The sequence below is a fragment of the Aphelocoma coerulescens genome, chromosome 3 (assembly GCF_041296385.1).
Source record: "Aphelocoma coerulescens isolate FSJ_1873_10779 chromosome 3, UR_Acoe_1.0, whole genome shotgun sequence".
Taxonomy (NCBI): domain Eukaryota; kingdom Metazoa; phylum Chordata; class Aves; order Passeriformes; family Corvidae; genus Aphelocoma; species Aphelocoma coerulescens.
Window position 1 is genome coordinate 123,329,751 of NC_091016.1, and position 17,154 is coordinate 123,346,904.

General features: G+C 43.6%; 1 protein-coding gene across 1 annotated transcript in view; it reads right to left on the reverse strand.

The window, feature by feature from the left end:
• Positions 1–17,154, reverse strand: part of MSRA (methionine sulfoxide reductase A) — a 235,821-nt gene that overhangs the window by 140,108 nt on the left and 78,559 nt on the right. Inside the window, exon 2 of the mRNA XM_069011850.1 lies at positions 10,241–10,309. Within this exon, the coding sequence (XP_068867951.1) occupies positions 10,241–10,309 (69 nt within the window). The remainder of the gene's footprint in view (positions 1–10,240; positions 10,310–17,154) is intronic.

The window sequence follows — 17,154 nt, forward strand, 5'->3', positions numbered from 1 at the left end:
GCAGCTCTCCAGATCCATGGCTTCCTTAGACCTCCCAAAAAGCATCCGGTGCCCTCTGGCTGTGGTTGGCAGGAGACTGAGCTGAAGGGCTGTGGTAGCACAGTCCTGCTGCAACAAACAGCCCCTCTAACCCCAAGCTGGATTTTGGGGAGCCTCTGCCACTGATCCTGGTGGGAATTTGTTTAGGACAGCTGTAGCTATCCAGCCAGGCTGGGATAACTCCACAGTCATGGAGACAGAGCTGTGGTGGCCCAGGGTGGGAGCAGTGAGAGGTCATTCCATGCTCTGCATTCAGCCCACCTGATCCCAAGCACATCTCCCACATCCATGCCAAGCCACAGACACACCCAGAATGAGTTGTTGGCTCATTTACAGCATCACTGTGCAATCAGTCACTTTGTCTCCTTTGGAATTTTGGGGGTTTTTGTGGACATACAACTTCAAAGCAGGTCAGGGGCAATTATTGGAATGTTTATCAAGTTTGCTAAACTTGTCCAGCAGAAAAAGATTCACAAACATCTTTAAATCATTATTTCTCATGACTAATCATGGAACAAAAGGATGGAATGGGTTGGAAGGGACCTTAAAGCTCATCCAGTGCCACCCCCTGCCATGGGAAGGGACAATTTCCACTAGCCCACGTTGCTCCAAGCCCTGTCCAACCTGGACACTCCAGGGATCCAGGGGCAGCCACAGCTTCTCTGGGCACCCTGGGCCAGGGCTTCACCACCCTCACAGACAACAATTCCTTCCCAATATCCCATCCATCCCTGCCCTCTGGCAGTGGGAAGCCATTCCCTGTGTCCTGTCCCTCCATCCCTTGTCCCAAGCCCCTCTCCAGCTCTCCTGGAGCCCCTTTAGGCACTGGAAGGGGCTCTGAGGTCTCCCTGGAGCCTTTTCTTCTCCAGGGTCTCCAAGTTATCCAGGATACCCTAGATGAATTACTCCCAGACTGACACCCAGGTCTCCAGCAAACTACACAATGGTGTGAAGAGGGACCATGTGAGTGACCAAAAATCCTTCTACGTCTAAAATCACACCCAGATCTTTAATGCAGTAAAACCACCTCGGGTTTATTGACCTCCAGAAAACAAAGCAAATTAAAATCTCTTTATCTACCCCAGGGATAAACCCCACCCCACTGGGTGAGTCTGAGTGTCACCACTCCAACATTTAAACCCTTACATTTGTCCTCTCTTGGCATGTTGGGAACATTCCACAGAGTTACCCCAGTGACTCCCACCCTGCTGTGCAAGTGGATATTGGAGTCAGGGATTGTCTGGAGCCTTGGGATATCCTGAGCTGGTGTAAATTCAGAGACTGATGGCACACGAGGGACAGACACAGTGACAACAACATTCCTTACCACACTTTCCATCCCAGGAAAGTCAAAAAAAGCTGGATGACCATTAGACAAACGAGGTTCCATGTCACTCCTTTGGATATCAGGAGGACACCCTGCCCTCTCTGCATCCCCCTGTCTGTAGATGCTGTCCCTAATTCCAGACACATTCCAGCATTCCACTCCAGCTCCATCCCCTCGACTCCAGCACGTGTCTGCTTCTGCATAATTCATTAGATGACTCTCAATAATTTTCAGTCAAGGTTCAAGCAGGAACGTGTCACACCAGGATTAGATTATTTATGAGCATAATGTTGGATTTAAGCCAATGACACACCAATAAATTTTATCTCCAAGCCTGACATACCTCATGCTGTTTTCCCTGGCTCACAAACAAATAACTACGGCTGTCTAAGAATTACTTGCATTCAACTTAAATCAAGATTTTTTTTTTTGTGATTAATTCTTATCTTGCTTGAAAAACTGATCATGTTGTTTCTTTCTTCCAGAGGCTAAAGTGTGGTTGTGCCTTCATTTTTCAAGTGTGTCCTGCACAGAGAGCAAAGTCAGGTATTCCAGAATAAAAATCTGGAATAAGGTGCTGTTTGAGCCTCTTAACGGATGGAGTTTTCACTCTTTCCTAAAGACAAAAGATTTGTGTAACCCAGGAAAAGCAGAGCCTGTACCAGCCAGCATTAATTGCCATCAAAAATAATCTAATAAGGGCATTACCCAAAATAAAAGTCTAGATAATGTACCATTAATATACAAATACACATTATATACCAATATTTATTAATATAAATATTGTTACATAAAGATGTACATGAGGGATTCTCTGAGCAATTCTAGGAGCAATTCTTTCCATCCAACCTCGTGCAAACTTGAACAACTGCACTTAAATCTCCACTCTTTGTGTTCACGTGTGACAAAAGGTGTCCGAGCTCCCATGACAGTCACTGGACATCCAGTTCCAATGGAATGATGACCTTTAAGGTCCCTTCCAACCCAAACCTTTCTGGAATTCTGTGATTCTATTCCAGTTGAGCCCTCCAAGTTTCAGGAGTATTTCTGAGCCAGTGTTTTAAAAGTTGGTGAAGATTTCTTGTACCTTTGATCTGGAGCAAAGTTACCTAATGATCTATTTTTTCAATAACTTCATCAGGTGAGAAAAACTCCCAAAATTCAGGAAAATCCCTCTAAATCTCCCAAACTAAATAACCCAGTAGTAAGTAATCCATATTTTATAATATAGGGCCCTCTTTACCCAGTCTCACACCCCCAGATCTGAAATTTCCAGGCTGTGCCAGCAGCCTTGTGAAGATAAATCCATTAGGATCTGCTGGCAACACTTTGTGGATGTCACAGTATATCTAAAATTATCAAAACAGCACCATTTTCCCCCTCCAAAAACCCTCTTACATATCTTTTTTGTGGCTGAACAGAATAAATCATCAGCACTCCATGTGTTTTATTCCATGTCACCACTCTCTGTGCTTTATTAGCAGGAATCCAAGGATAAATCCGATGGTAAATGTGCCCATCCCAGCACATAAACAAACACACACACAAATATATCTCCTGCAAAGCAGCATCAATCTGATCAGGGCGGCCCCCAGTCATTAACAGGATAATTTACTTCTATTTCCAGCTTAAACCAACTCAGAATGATTCCAAGCATATGTTCCTCCTGCTCACTGATATATTCCTATTTATCACTGGCAAGGAATTAGTTCTCTGCAAGGCTTTTGCAATTGCTCAAGGTGCTCGTGTTGCCTTTTTGCATGGGAAATAAAACAATAAATTCATAAAATAAAATAATAAAAAGGCATAAATAAATAAAATGTTACTAAATTTAAAAAATGAATATATGGATAAATAGAAAAATAATGCTCTTCTTGAAGACAATTCCTGCTGTTGGAGATCACAGAGTCCTATTCCAGAAGTCATGAAAATTAACTGTGTCTCTTCTAACTCCTTTCTGTGGCAATACCCCCAAAACATAATTAAAAGGTTGTTTTAAGGTGAATGATGCTGATTAAAAAGCTGCAGTCTGACTTTTAAAAAACCCCAGATCTTCCCTAGTGTGCAATAGCCACTCGAAGCAGAAATCCACACAAAGCTGAATTCTTCATTACCTCAAGAAACCTAAATTAACATAAAAAACTCCCTGATGGAGAAGCACAGAGATTGTGTTTGAAGGCCACATTACTTTTGTTTTCCGAAGGAAAAAGAGATGTGGCTCCTTTGAAAGCAAAGGATGTTCAGAAGGGTTGTGCTCATCAAGGACAGCTTTCACTTTGTGTTAGGAATATTTTATTGTCCCTTATTAGTGTTTATAAATGTCAGGAAATGTCCTTGGTGAGGACCAAGCAGAAATGTAGCATTTTGTTTTTATCAGGGTCTCCCTGCCCAGTGTTCTGCCCATTTACATTCCTGCAAAGCTAATGCACAATTCCATCAAATCAGAGCAGCAGCACTTAAAGCACAATGCCCAGGATATTCCACAGGATGAGAGAAATTGAGTATTGAGATTTTTATTTGAAAAGGTCCCAGAATTATGGTTATTTCTGTGTTTATCACCTTATTTTTTATCAGGCTTAGGGGAAAATGTTCAGTTCAGGGCTTTTCTGCTTAGGCTTTAAAATCTAAACAGAGAACATTCCCTGGTAGTGGCTTCAAAAAAACCCCAGAGGTTCGACCACCAAACCAGAGCATCTCACTTCAGGCAAGGTCGTGAGGAAGATGACCAGAGGAGAAGGATTTCGGGATGGTGGTGAAGGAAAAGCTGGACATGCCCCAGCCAGGAGCACTTGGAGCCCAGAATCCCCCCCTGCCCTGGGCTGATCCCCCAGCACGGGCAGCAGGGGAAAGGGGGAATTCTGCCCCTCAGCTCCCCTCAGGTGAGACCCCACCTGCAGAGCTGCCTCCAGCACTGGGATCCAACAGCAGAAGGACGTGGAGCTGCCGGAGGAGTCCAGAAGAGGCCACAGAGATGTCCCAAGGGCTGGAGCCCCCCTGCTCTGGAGTCAGGCTGGGAGAGCTGGGGGTGTTCACCTGGAGAAGAGAAGGATCCAGAGAGACCTCAGAGCTCCTTCCAGTGCCTAAAGGGGCTCCAGGAGAGCTGGAGAGGGACTTGGAACAAGGGATGGAGGGACAGGACACAGGGAATGGCTTCCCAGTGCCAGAGGGCAGGGATGGATGGAATGTTCGGAAGGAATTGTTGGCTGTGAGGGTGGGGAGGCCCTGGCCCAGGGTGCCCAGAGAAGCTGTGGCTGGCCCTGGATCCCTGCAAGTGTGCAAGGCCAGGCTGGACAGGGCTTGGAGCAACCTGGGATAGTGGGAGGTGTCCCTGCCCATGGCAGGGGATGGCACTGGTTGAGCTTTAAGGTCCCTTCCCACCCATTCCATGATTCCATGTGTAGGCAGTGGCAGCAATAAGGATGAACCAGGACCACACAGCAGGGACTGGGAACTGGGCTGAGTTTCAGTTCTCCAGAAGAAGCAACAAAAAGATAAAATCAGTGTCTGGAAGACAGGAGAAAGGAAAATGGGAACTAAGGGTAGATTTCTTTGATAAACACACTGCAAAGGTAAGAATGGGAACACAATTTGGTTTAGGGACAGAGCAGCCTCCCTTTAGGCCACTCCCTTTTGTTATGCCCTGACTTGCCAGGCTTTTCCTCTCATTCCAGAACTGCAGAAATGCTGTGTCCATTTTTGTGTCACTCTGTGTCCATGGGACAGCATTAATGCCTCAGGACTCTAAAAATCCAGCCGATTAGTACCCTTTCTTCTCTTCTCCAAGTGCTGAAAGAGAATTACCACGAGAGACATGAAGCCCTTCTGGAATGCATTCCCTCTGTCTCTCAGTTCTCCCACAACGTGATCCTAGTACCGTGTGACGATATTGCTGTGGATGTTTCTCCTCCATTTGGGTCAGAGCAAACACACTTGTTTCAACATCATCAAGTCTTTCATTTTCTTCAGAGAGAGATAAAACATCTTCTGATGTGTACCATTGTTTTAAGTTTTCTTCTTTTTCTTTGAGAAAAATTACTTGTTCTATTTTTACTGCCTACCAAAAAAAAAAAAAAAAAAGTGTTTCTCTTGGGGGCCAAACTTTGTTCCCTGTGATTTTCTTTTTCTGGCGAAAAATAGTCATTGAAAACTCAGCTGAACCAAAGGATTTCCTAACACTGGTCCTCCTCTGACACAGCCACCAGCAGCTGTTCCCGGGGGGAGGAAAAGAAACTCTGCATGGATTTATCTGTTCTTAAACACACCATCCCACTTCCAAGGGAAATTTTCTTCCTTTAGTTGAGAAGTCGCCCTGATCAGGCCTTTATCCACAGAAACAGAATGGTTTGGGTTGGAGGAGCATTAAAGCTCATCCCATTCCACCCCATGCCACGAGCAGGGGCACCTTCCACTATCCCAGGTTGTTCCAAGCCCTGTCCAGCCTTTACAGGAAGGAGTCGAAGCCACCAAGAGCAGGGTGTGTTGGAGGAGCTCAGTTTTCCAAGGGCCCCAGACCCACGTGCTGCCAAAGCAGCTGAAGAGGCCTCAGGAACAAGCTGAGAAACCTCGCTGGACAATCCTAATGTATTCTGGTTTAATTTTTAAACAACCTTTGGAAACAGTGGGTACATTCCCAGTCACAACAGGACACGATAACTCAGGCAAAACACAGTAATAACACAGCTCCATGGAATTACTGGAATGTGCTGCTGTCTAATAAGTGCAGAGCAGAAGGTGACCAGGCCTGGATCCGTCTGCCAGCTCTGAAAGGTCCATAATTAGATCTTATCAGTTCCTTAACATCCTATTTCTGTCTGCACTTTGTTTACATCAAGAAACCAATTATCCCACTACAAGCCACTCTGTGTCAGGCAAATACAGCTCAGTGTGCTCCTGTATTTTAAAAGTGTTATAATTACAAATCTGAACTATTTCCAGATTTCATGGGAGGCAAGTAAGAGCCCTTCCATGCACACATCATATGCACGAGGCTTCCTCTTGGAGAAATCAGGTGACAGAGAAATCTCAGGGAATATAGAGGTGCTCTGGGATAAACTGGGGTCTTGCACCAGCAGCAGTTGATAAGGAAAAGGAGCACTTAAAATTCAACCCTGATCAGAAACATTTCTGAGCATGATTTGCCTGCCCATGGCAGGGGGTTTGGAACGAGGTGATCATTAAGATCCCTTCCAGCCCAAGCCATTCTATGATATTATGGTAATGCAGCAGGGCATTGAAATGTGTTTAAAATATGCAAAGAGTTACAATGGTACTGAGGAAAGTATTAATTTCTTGAAGTTGTGAATGTTCTGTGGCTTTCAGGCATTTGGGGATTTTTTACCCCTGGTGAAAAAAGTTGAATTCAGACCCTAAACTGCCTCTTTTCAAAATATTATCAGCCCCCCCTTATATATGTTCAGATTTTGAGTTTTGGTTAAGTTTGGGGTCAAAATCAGTCTCTCACAACTAAATACTTTTGACTGAATATATCCATGGCCATAAAACTTCCAAGAAAACTTTCTGTACAGGCTTTTATTGAACGGCTTCTACTTTACCATTCATAACACAAACATGGAACATCAAGAGTTTCATTTGTTCCACAGAAACACAGAACCCCAGAATGGTTTGGGGTGGAAGGGACCTTGAACACCACCCAGTTCCAACCCCTGCCACTATCCCAGGTAGCTCCAAGCCCCGGAACACCTCCAGGGATGGGGAGTCCATAACTTTTCTGGGCAGCAGCCATGGAATTTGGGAATAGACTTCCAAGGATTTTTGACACAGCATTCCATGTCTCCAGTGAAGCTGTGAGCAGTGCCTATGCACCTCGTGTTGCCTTAGTGCTTTAATCTCAGTTGGGAACTGGATTATGAGGTCACAGGATGGGGAGCATTAGAAGATTTCCATTAAAGAATCACCCTCACCCTTGAAATGTGTTTTTTTTCCTCATTGTAGAAACAAGGACACATTTCTTCATCCTGATGAGCAATAGATGCAGCTCCAGCAGCTGAGTGATGCTGCACAGACAACAGGAGAGTCTCAAGATCATTTAAATCATCCTTTGAAATCTGTGAGGTTCTGCTATAGATGGGAAAGCTGCAGGAACAATGCCCCAAGTACATTCCCCCGTCCCTTGATCCAAACAAGCAGTCACACCATCAAATAAATAATCCACCCTTAGGAAGAGTGTCTTGAGGAGGTTTTGCAGGAGAGGGAGCTGTGGAATGAAATCCAGCTGCGTTTTGCAGCAGGTGGAAGGCTCAGTGTTTACAACCCTGCATGACATTTTATTCTGCTGTTTTATTGGTGCATCTAAAACCATCCAAGCAGGAGGAAAATTCACTGCAACTTGGCTGTCTCCACACAAGCAGCTTCTGGGTTTTGCAGATCTTTTTAAGCAATCACAGGATGGGTCAGGTTGGAAGGGAGCACAGTGGGGTCATCCCAGAGCACAGGGCACAGGATTGTGTCCAGATGAGCCTGGAATAACCCCAGTGAGGGAGATGGGAATAAACCCAGTGAGGGAGACTCCACTGGGCAGTCAGAGAAATCTCTTCTAAGTAACTACTGCTCTTCCAGACTCGTCCCTGTGAATCCAATTAAAGGATTAAAGGATCTTTCTGGAAGAGGGGTGTGAAAATCCTGTCTTGGTGAGGTGGAGTCAGAAATTCTACTGGCTCAGGCTCTCCCCTGACCTTACAGAGACCCAAAATACAAAGAACTTGCTGTTAACAGGATGACACATGGATAGACTGAGTAATAATCCCAGGAGAGGAATTCCTAACTGATAGTTTTCTTGTTCAAGTGCTTCTTTTAGAATCAGAGAGTCCCAGAATGGTTTCGTTTGGAAGGGACCTTAAAGCTCCTCCAGTTCCATGGGCAGGGAAACCTTCCACTATCCTAGGTTGCTCCAAGCCCCATCCAACCTGGCCTTTTATTCCCATTCACACGGGTTGGAGGGAGGAAAAGTGATCTGCACCTCCCTCTTCCCATCCTACCCGTCAGATTGGGATGCCAACACCAACAAATGCCAGGGATTATCATCAGAGTCGTGTTTGTGCACTATTCCAGTGCAGGTCTAATAGCAAAAATCAGGACGTGTAGGCTTTCTGTTCCTTCACAGCACAGATGGCACCAGCCTGAGCTTTCAGCACGTAAGCCCAACACTTGCAATCAGAGCCTTATGGAAAATCTAGGGCAATTTAAAAAGAATGGAAGTTCCCAGGCTTGATAGGAATGTTACAGAGTTCCTCAGGAATGCTTCAAAGTGCTCTGCTTAACAAGCTTTTGCAATTTTCCAATTAAATCCTCTTGCTTTCTATGAAGTTTTACAAATCGTGTACAACGAGCAGTGACAGAACCAACACCCATCACAAACACCAGAAATCTGATCTGATCATGACACAGGAAATAAAAAAAAAAAAACAAAAGAAGCTTCTTTTGTTAAAAAAATATTTAAACAGCATGGACTGCATCAGTATCAGACTGCACCAGAACCCTCTGTCTGCTGTAAGAAATTCAGAGAAGAATCTACATCCATCTCAACCTCGGAGCTCAAAGGTTAAAATCATTTTCCACTTGCTCCAAAAGAAAATTCTAAAACAATCACTCATTCCACCAGTCCAAGAATTTGTTTATGTTCCCAAAATCCACAGAGAAGGAGATACTGACAGAAAAGCAACACTGGTTTGGAAGAACTCTGAAGAGAAGTTGAATAAATCATGTTGGAAACTGAAGGGTGACACCCACAAACCATTCCTCCTCTTCTGCCATGAAACTACACCAACATTAATTCCACAGGAAAGCTGACACTCGCCAAGATTTTTTGCAATCATCAATTGAAAAGATCATTTTTGGAGTATTAAATTAATGTGTATCAAGGAGTGATTTAATATTTACTTCAGCATCACAGATAGAGAAACATTTAATAGAACATAATACATTTCCTAAGGCACTTTGGACAATCTTGTTCATGTTAGTAGAGAAATACACCCTTTGTAAACAACTCAGTTATATCAAAACAGCACTAGGAAATTTTTCATTCTCTGTAGCAATAAATTTTAATAATAATTGTCATAGAAATCCACTTTTTTTCTTCCCCAGTAAATCCCAAAGGCTTGCCTTAAGAACTAACATCAGCACATCCTGAAATGAGAGCTCTGACAATTCCCAGTTTTGGGTAAAGTCCAGATCTTGGCTGGAAAAGGGTGATTTTGATCCATTTTAGGATGTTTATTACTTCCATAAATTAATTTCTCTGGAGAAACAACTTTTCAAGTCTTCAAAAAGGGCTCAAAGAGTGACATTTTCATAGAAAAGAGACAGATACAGTGAAATTAAACTTCTCTTTTCCAGCTGGCCACTTTTCCAGCTCTGATGGCTCCCGACAGGAATTCCACAGGACTGTTCACAAGGTCGAGTACCCATGAGCAGGTTTGGTTCGGGGCATGTAAATGGAAACAACTCTCCAAGTCCAGTAGATCCCAAACAGTTGGAGTTCCTGGCATGTCTTAAAGTTTGGAGAATAATGGACCATCTTCAGAATTTTGTTTCAACTAATGAATGATCTTAGAGGAATTATCATACATAAAAAGCTATTATTTTGGAATTTTTAGGGAACAAAATACAGGATTTATATTTTCTGTTTGTGTAACTAAGAAAAAAAAAACATTTTTAGTGTATTTCTTTACATGGAAATGACATATAAAGGACATCTCCCAAAATGCCCAGTGGCTTTAGCTGGTGGCAGTGATTGGAAAATGGCAGGAGCAGCCCAGATTCTGAAACTGGAAGGAAGGAGTCAGGCTGAAATTAAGAAATTTGGAATGCAGGAACACCACAGAGCTTTGAGCTTTTATTTTCAAACTGATGCCTTACCAAACAGAGCCATCTGTGTTCCCTCTGGGAAAGGTTCAACCATTCTGTTTCCATTGACATGATGTTTATCTAGAAAAAAAAAAAAAAAAAAGTTAAAATGTGATGGAGTATTTGCTTTGCATAAAATCAATTGTTTATTTCTCACAGATCCATTGAAACCTGAACAATTCCCACGGGCAGGGACACCTTCCACTAGCCCAGGTTGCTCCAAGCCCCGTCCAGCCTGGCCTTGGACACTTCCAGGGATCCAGGGGCAGCCACAGCTTCTCTGGGCACCCTGGGCCAGGGCCTCCTCACCCTCACAGCCAAGAATTTCTTCCTAATATCCCACCTAACCCTGCCCTCTTGTAGTCCCAAATCTTTTCACTGCCATCCCTACATCCATTTTTTGCTATTAAGACACATTTTAAACAGTGGTGGCAAGAAACAAAACTGCCTGAATTCAAAATACAACTTTCTGTTCACAAAATATTTTCTGGGGAGAAAATGCAGATGTTTTCTCAGTGCATGCATTATTTGAATTCCTTTAGTCCTGATGCTGGTGAGGAACAAACCAGGTCAGATAGGGAATGTGGGCTCACTTGTGAATTCTCTGAAGACAGTATTTCTCATTAGCAGGGAGGCACATTCCTAATCCCAGCTGGCAACCAACATTTACCAACAGTCAGTGAGAAGGGAAAATCAGGGTTATCTGCAAGTGGAGCAAGAGGTGCCACGAGTCAATCGGTGGCATTTAGGAAAATTGAATGTCCTGTGCCTCCAGAGAGGGGCTTTGGGAAGGAAATTGTTGGGAAGCTCCAGAGTGGGAGTAACATGACCAAGGTTTCAACCTCGTTAGCTGTAGCTGGTATTCCCAACATGATCTACAGCCACAGGAGAGGAGTGAACAGGCAGAAAAATTATGGAACATCTTGTAAGATCAAATAAACTAACCCTGCCCTCGCCCTGATAGCTGCCTTCATTTACAGAGTGAGTGACATCCATGATGTATGAAGCAGTTATCATTTCAAATGGCCAGGCTTTCAATATATTAAAATTAAAATTAAACTTTCAGAGGTGAGACGGGCTTGAATGAAAGTAATATTTTCAGAGTTCTCAAGTTGTCTCCAAATGTCTTCACACTTTCGTTTTGAAGATCTCAGCCAGATAAAATGATTCATTTTCTTGTCATTCATACTTTGGCTCACTATTTTTTCCAGTATTTCCTGCACAGATGCACTAAATAGTAAAAAATAAACCACCCCCACCCTCCCACCCCCTCCACCCCCAAATTTAAAAGACCTTAACAAAATACACATTCAACCTTAGGAAGAAAGTAACAACACCCAAATAACAACGTGTAAGTAACAACTCTCCCCAAGGAGAATCAAAGAATGTCCCAGTTTGGGGCTTTTTACTGAACAGTTTTCCATGTGAAAATATTTTAATTCTCACCTACAAATTGGATTGACTAACTCCAGAAAATCAGGAATACTTTGGCCCCATGGAATTAGAAAAAAATAGGACTATCCCTGTAACTTGCCAACAGAAAGAATAAATTACTTTCCCAAGCTCATTGTCATTCCAGAGACAAGGGCTTGCAGTAAGTAGGATAAAACCTGGTCTTGCAGAGCCATGGAGACATTTCCACTGAGCACTGCACTGGCTGAGTTCACTTCACTTCCTGGGGCTGAAAACAGCACATTCCTCCCAAATACTGTCAATCTATGGGGTCAATCCATCCATCGATGCAGAAAAGCTGAATTAGAAGGACATGGATCATCAAATCCCAGACTGGTTTGCTTGGAAGGGACCTTAAAGTTCATCCAGTGCCACCTGCTGCCATGGGCAGGGACACCTTGAACTATCCAGGCCTGGAACACTTCCAGGGATGTCTCTGTATCATTTTTTTTAATCTCCTTGGTCCTCAGGGCTCCAAAGCTAAGCCATTTGTTAAGGAATAGATTCTCACTTTTGTTTTATTGACATTCAAGCTGACAGAATTTTCACGAACATAAATTCATGAACAACAACCTCTCAAAACTTCCAAATGCTGCTCCATCATCAACTGCCAAAACTCTCTAAATTTTCCAAACTAAGCCTGAGAGATTCCTGTGACACACTTTGCTTCCTGCTGAACAGAACCAGTAGGAGCTGAAAGCAACACAGATCCTGGAGGACTTGACATTCAACTTCAGCTTCAGGCAAAAGTCTGCTTCAGACAGGTGCAGTGCCTGCCTTGTGCTCCTCAGATTCTCTGAATTTTAACAAGAAATAATCCTTCACAGATCCAAAATGCATGGAAAGATAATCAAAAGTTGCTAAACAGGTCCTCAATGTTTCTTAGGCAGTTTTTATTGAGTTTTTACACCTATCACTTGATAGTTTCTAACGTGGTCCTACAACAGCCCTTGGCTAAAGAGTCATTGATTTCAGGTACAGTTCTGTCCACACACGGATTATCCCACAACCATGGAATGGTTTGAGAAGGAACCTTAAATACCATCTAACCATCTAAAAAATCCCACCCCTGCCACAGGCAGGGACACCTTCCACTAGCCCAGGGTGCTCCAAGCCCTATCCAACCTGGCCTGGAACACTGCCAGGGATCCAGGGGCAGCCACAGCTTCTCTGGGAAACCTGGGCCAGGGCCTCCCCACCCTCACACCCAGGAATTCCTTCCCAATATCCCATCCATCCCTGCCCTCTGGCAGTGGGAAGCCATTCCCTGTGTCCTGTCCCTCCATGCCTTGTCCCAAGTCCCTCTCCAGCTCTCCTGGAGCCCCTTTAGGCTCTGGAAGGGGCTCTGAGCTCTCTGGATCCTTCTCTTCTCCAGGTGAACACCCCCAGCTCTCCCAGCCTGGCTCCAGAGCAGAGGGGCTCCAGCCTTGGAGCATCTCCGGGGCCTCCTCTGGACTCTCTCCAGCAGCTCCACGTCCTTCTGCTGTTGGATCCCAGTGCTGGAGGCAGCTCTGAAGGTGGGGTCTCATGAGTCTGAGTAGAACCATCTCTCTCCTTGCTGCCCTCACCATGAGTCTGTATCTGCACCAGTAAACCACTCAAACAGGCAAGTCTTATCTACGAACTATCTGAGAGTTAATTAGCCCAGCTGAAATCATGTTTGAGCCTATCCCAGCAATTTATCAGTGTGGACAATCGAGTTCCAATGCCTGGACCTGTTCTCTGGCACATTTTAATTTGTTAGGATACATTTCATTTATACTCACAGTAACATGGGTTGATGGCATCACACCCATAATAGATAAATTTAACAATGAAATATGTTCAAGTGAGAAAGTTCTGTAAAAAATATTTCCTTTCAAACCAGCCTGACTTAGGTTCCAAACAGATTTACAAGCCCAGAAGAAATTTTAAAAACTCAGGGTTAAGATTCCCCCAGTCATTTAATGAACATCACTTCTCTTTTTGTGGACCCAAATGAAGATGCTTAAAAAAGGTTTGGCTTTTCAGAGAATGCTGATCCAGCAGTGAATGAAAATCAGGAGTTCTCTGGTCTCAAAATATTCAATCTCAAGCCATCCCAGCAAAGATTTGAGAACATTTAAATTCTATTAATAAGAGATTCATATGTTCTTCATATTTGTCTTTTGATTTTTTTAAGCCATTAGAGAATATTTAGATTACATATCCAAACTTGTTTTATCAGAGCAGCCAGAAAGTTATTATTTTTAAATGAAAACTGAGATTCTTGCATAATCAAATTAATCCAGGAGTAGGGGTCATATTTATACGCAAGGACTGTTAATTTTCCATGGTAAGTACAGCCAGGAATTGAATTGAAAATAGCTGATTAACCAATTACCAGGAGCCTACTCCATCTCCTAAAGCACAGCCACGATGGGGACGGGGGAGAGGAGGAAAAGGGATAAGCAGGGATGGGAACATCCCAAAGCAAATCAGCTGCTGCTTGAGGGACTCCTTTCCCCTTTCTTTTTGGCCTTTTCTTCCATTTTTCCTACATTTCCCATCACACCACCATGGTGGAGGATTTTGGGGTTGGGAATTTGGGAGAAAAAAACCAGATCGGGGAATATAAGAATTTTTTACAACAGTTATAAAAGGAGCTCTCAGGTTATTATTTCCAAAAGCCGAATATAAGGCATAATATAAGTCCTAAAATTTACAAGATGGGCACCAAATAAAGCCCATGGTGGGATTTGAGGGATTTTCCTGTGCAGGACATGATGATCCTTGTGGGTCCTTGCCAGGATATTCTGTGACTCCGTGGTTTTATGAAACTTTCAGTCAGCTGTGCAGGGCATGTACAGATAACATTTAGTGTAGTTTCCATATTCATTTTAAATAAAAGTTTGGAGGCAATGAAGGGGCATAAAATTTAGTGCCAGGCTGTGTGACAAAGATTCCTTTCATCTAAATAATGAGGGGTGGAGAAAAACACTCAGCATTGAATAAGCAAGTTATTTAAATGCCTCCTAAATTGTAGATGTGAGAGGAGGAAGTCATCCCCAGTCACAACTCCACCTCTCTGCAGCAAAATAATGAAAAATAGGATGGCAGTTGCCATTGGAAAACTCAGAACACGGGGACAGACTGGTGGCAGTTCACTGTAACCCACAGCTGGGATTTCAAAAGTCTCAGAAGGACCAAGTTTAACTTCAGTGTCGGGTTTGTACCCTCCAGAAAGATCACAGCACAATGAATCAGGGAATCCCAGAGTGGTTTGGGATGGAAGGGAACTTAAAGACCATCCAGTTCCACCCCCTGCCATGGGCAGGGACACCTCCCACTATCCCAGGCTGCTCCAAGCCCCGTCCAGCCTGGCCTTGGACACTTCCAGGGATCCAGGGACAGCCACAGCTTCTCTGGGCACCCTGGGCCAGGGCCTCACCACCCTCACAACCAACAATTCCTTCCCAATATCCCATCCATCCCTGCCCTCTGGCAGTGGGAAGCCATTCCCTGTGTCCTGTCCCTCCATCCCTTGTCCCAAGTCCCTCTCCAGCTCTCCTGGTGCCCCTTTAGGCCCTGGAAGGGGCTCTGAGGTCTCCCTGGATCCTTCTCTTCCCCAGGTGTCCTCATGGATCCAGTGTGGGGAGGGACCTTAAAGCTCATCCAGTTCCAACCCCAACATGTTCCACTATCCCAGGGTGCTCCAAGCCCCATCCAACCTGGCCTTGGACACTTCCAGGGATGGGAATGGTACAATGAGAAGACCTCAATATACAGAACATAACTGATGACCAGTGGGTTTCTTACCTTGCCAACAAGAAATTACCTCGTTTTTATTTTCAGTGAAAGACTGCAACATGCAGAGGGAAAAAAATGGCAGAAGTTTGGCAGTGCAGTGTCACCATTTAAATTGTAGTGAGGATAAAAGTCCAAAAGTGTCACCAAGGAGGAGAAATCCTATAGTAAAGATTACTAAAGTAGCAAAAGTAAGGAATTCACTGCCCTTCAGTTCAACACAGGAAAACTCAGTTCCATGGAACCAAAATCAGCCTTACTGACTAGTATTTACTAAACAAATATTTCCTTTTTAATGTAACCATTTAACCTTTAATTTAACCAGCACATGTCAGCAGAGGCTGAACCAGACACTGTTCACTTTTCCAAACAGCCATGTCCAGTGATATCCAGGAGCTGGATTCCATGATCCTGGTGGGATCCAGCTCAGGATATTGGGATTCTCTGATCCTTCACAGAGCCTACACTGAAGTCTAAAGGCAGCACTGAATTCATTAACAGTGAATTAACTCTACTAAAACACACCCTTCCATTAGGCTGCGTTAACACATTAACACACTGCTATTAACACATTACAGGAACAAATGTGTTCTTGCCATTTCCAAATAGAAATCTTACTCGACAGCCTCAAAACAAAACTCTGTTTCAGTGTATTTCCATATGAACTGATGAGAACTTCATTATATTTCATTCACCTGCTTTAGAAAACAGGGATCTGACCTTGGTTTGTGCTTGTGCCTGAGTAAATGAACTGATTCTAGAAACTTCTGGGCTCCAGAATTTCTGTTCACTTTTCACTTATGAAAGCCCCAACTGGCCAGTACTTCTGTAAAACAAGTCATTCAATTATAGGCCTAAATACCTTCAAGACTGATTTTTTAAACCTAAGGATGTTTATTTATTTTTTTCACTGTTTCATAACCCTAGAGATATTTACCTCAAGAAAGAGTTTAGTTCTCTGAAAAGGTACCTGATGGGTGTGCCAAGAGGAGTTACACGTTTCATGTACCAAAATTATGCCATAAATGACGATTTGGTAAATTGTACAAGGATAGGATTGATCCAAATCCCCACTTATTCATTCACCTTATTTATATCTATCCCTTCTCCCAACTTCTGGACACCAGAAAATGCTTTTGAGGTGGTTTCACAATGACCTGAAAAGGACAGAGGGAAAGTTTGGCTGTTGAAGAGGAAGACTGTAGGAAGTGCTGCTGAAGGAATAGAAATTACCTGCTAAATGCCCCTTTTCCAATCTAAACTAAGACCCCCCCCATTTCTCCTTGTTCCTGAAAGTGGAATTAGGATTTCGAATTTTGGGATTTTAAAAACTACTCAATGGAAAAAAGCAGGAAAGCAGAGCTTCACTGAGGCTCTTAGAGAACTAAAGAGAGGCACATAAGGGAGAGGGCTGCTCTCCTTGAGCAGGATGAGATTTTTAATTTATGGCAGAACTCCATCCATAAATCCTTCCTAGCTGGTGATGAAAGAGAAGCTCTTCTTTCTTTTCAGGTCTAGTTCAATCAGCAGAACTGTCAGTTCTAAAAGCTCCTGTGCAATAAGAAAACCTCCTGTCATTGTAGATGAACCCTCAAGAGCTACAGTTCAAATCCCTTTGTGACCCAAAGGATATTCTCAGCACAGGGACATCGATCCCCAATCCTGGTCATTTATGTCTCTGCCTCTGACGAGTGATTTGGATCCTCAGC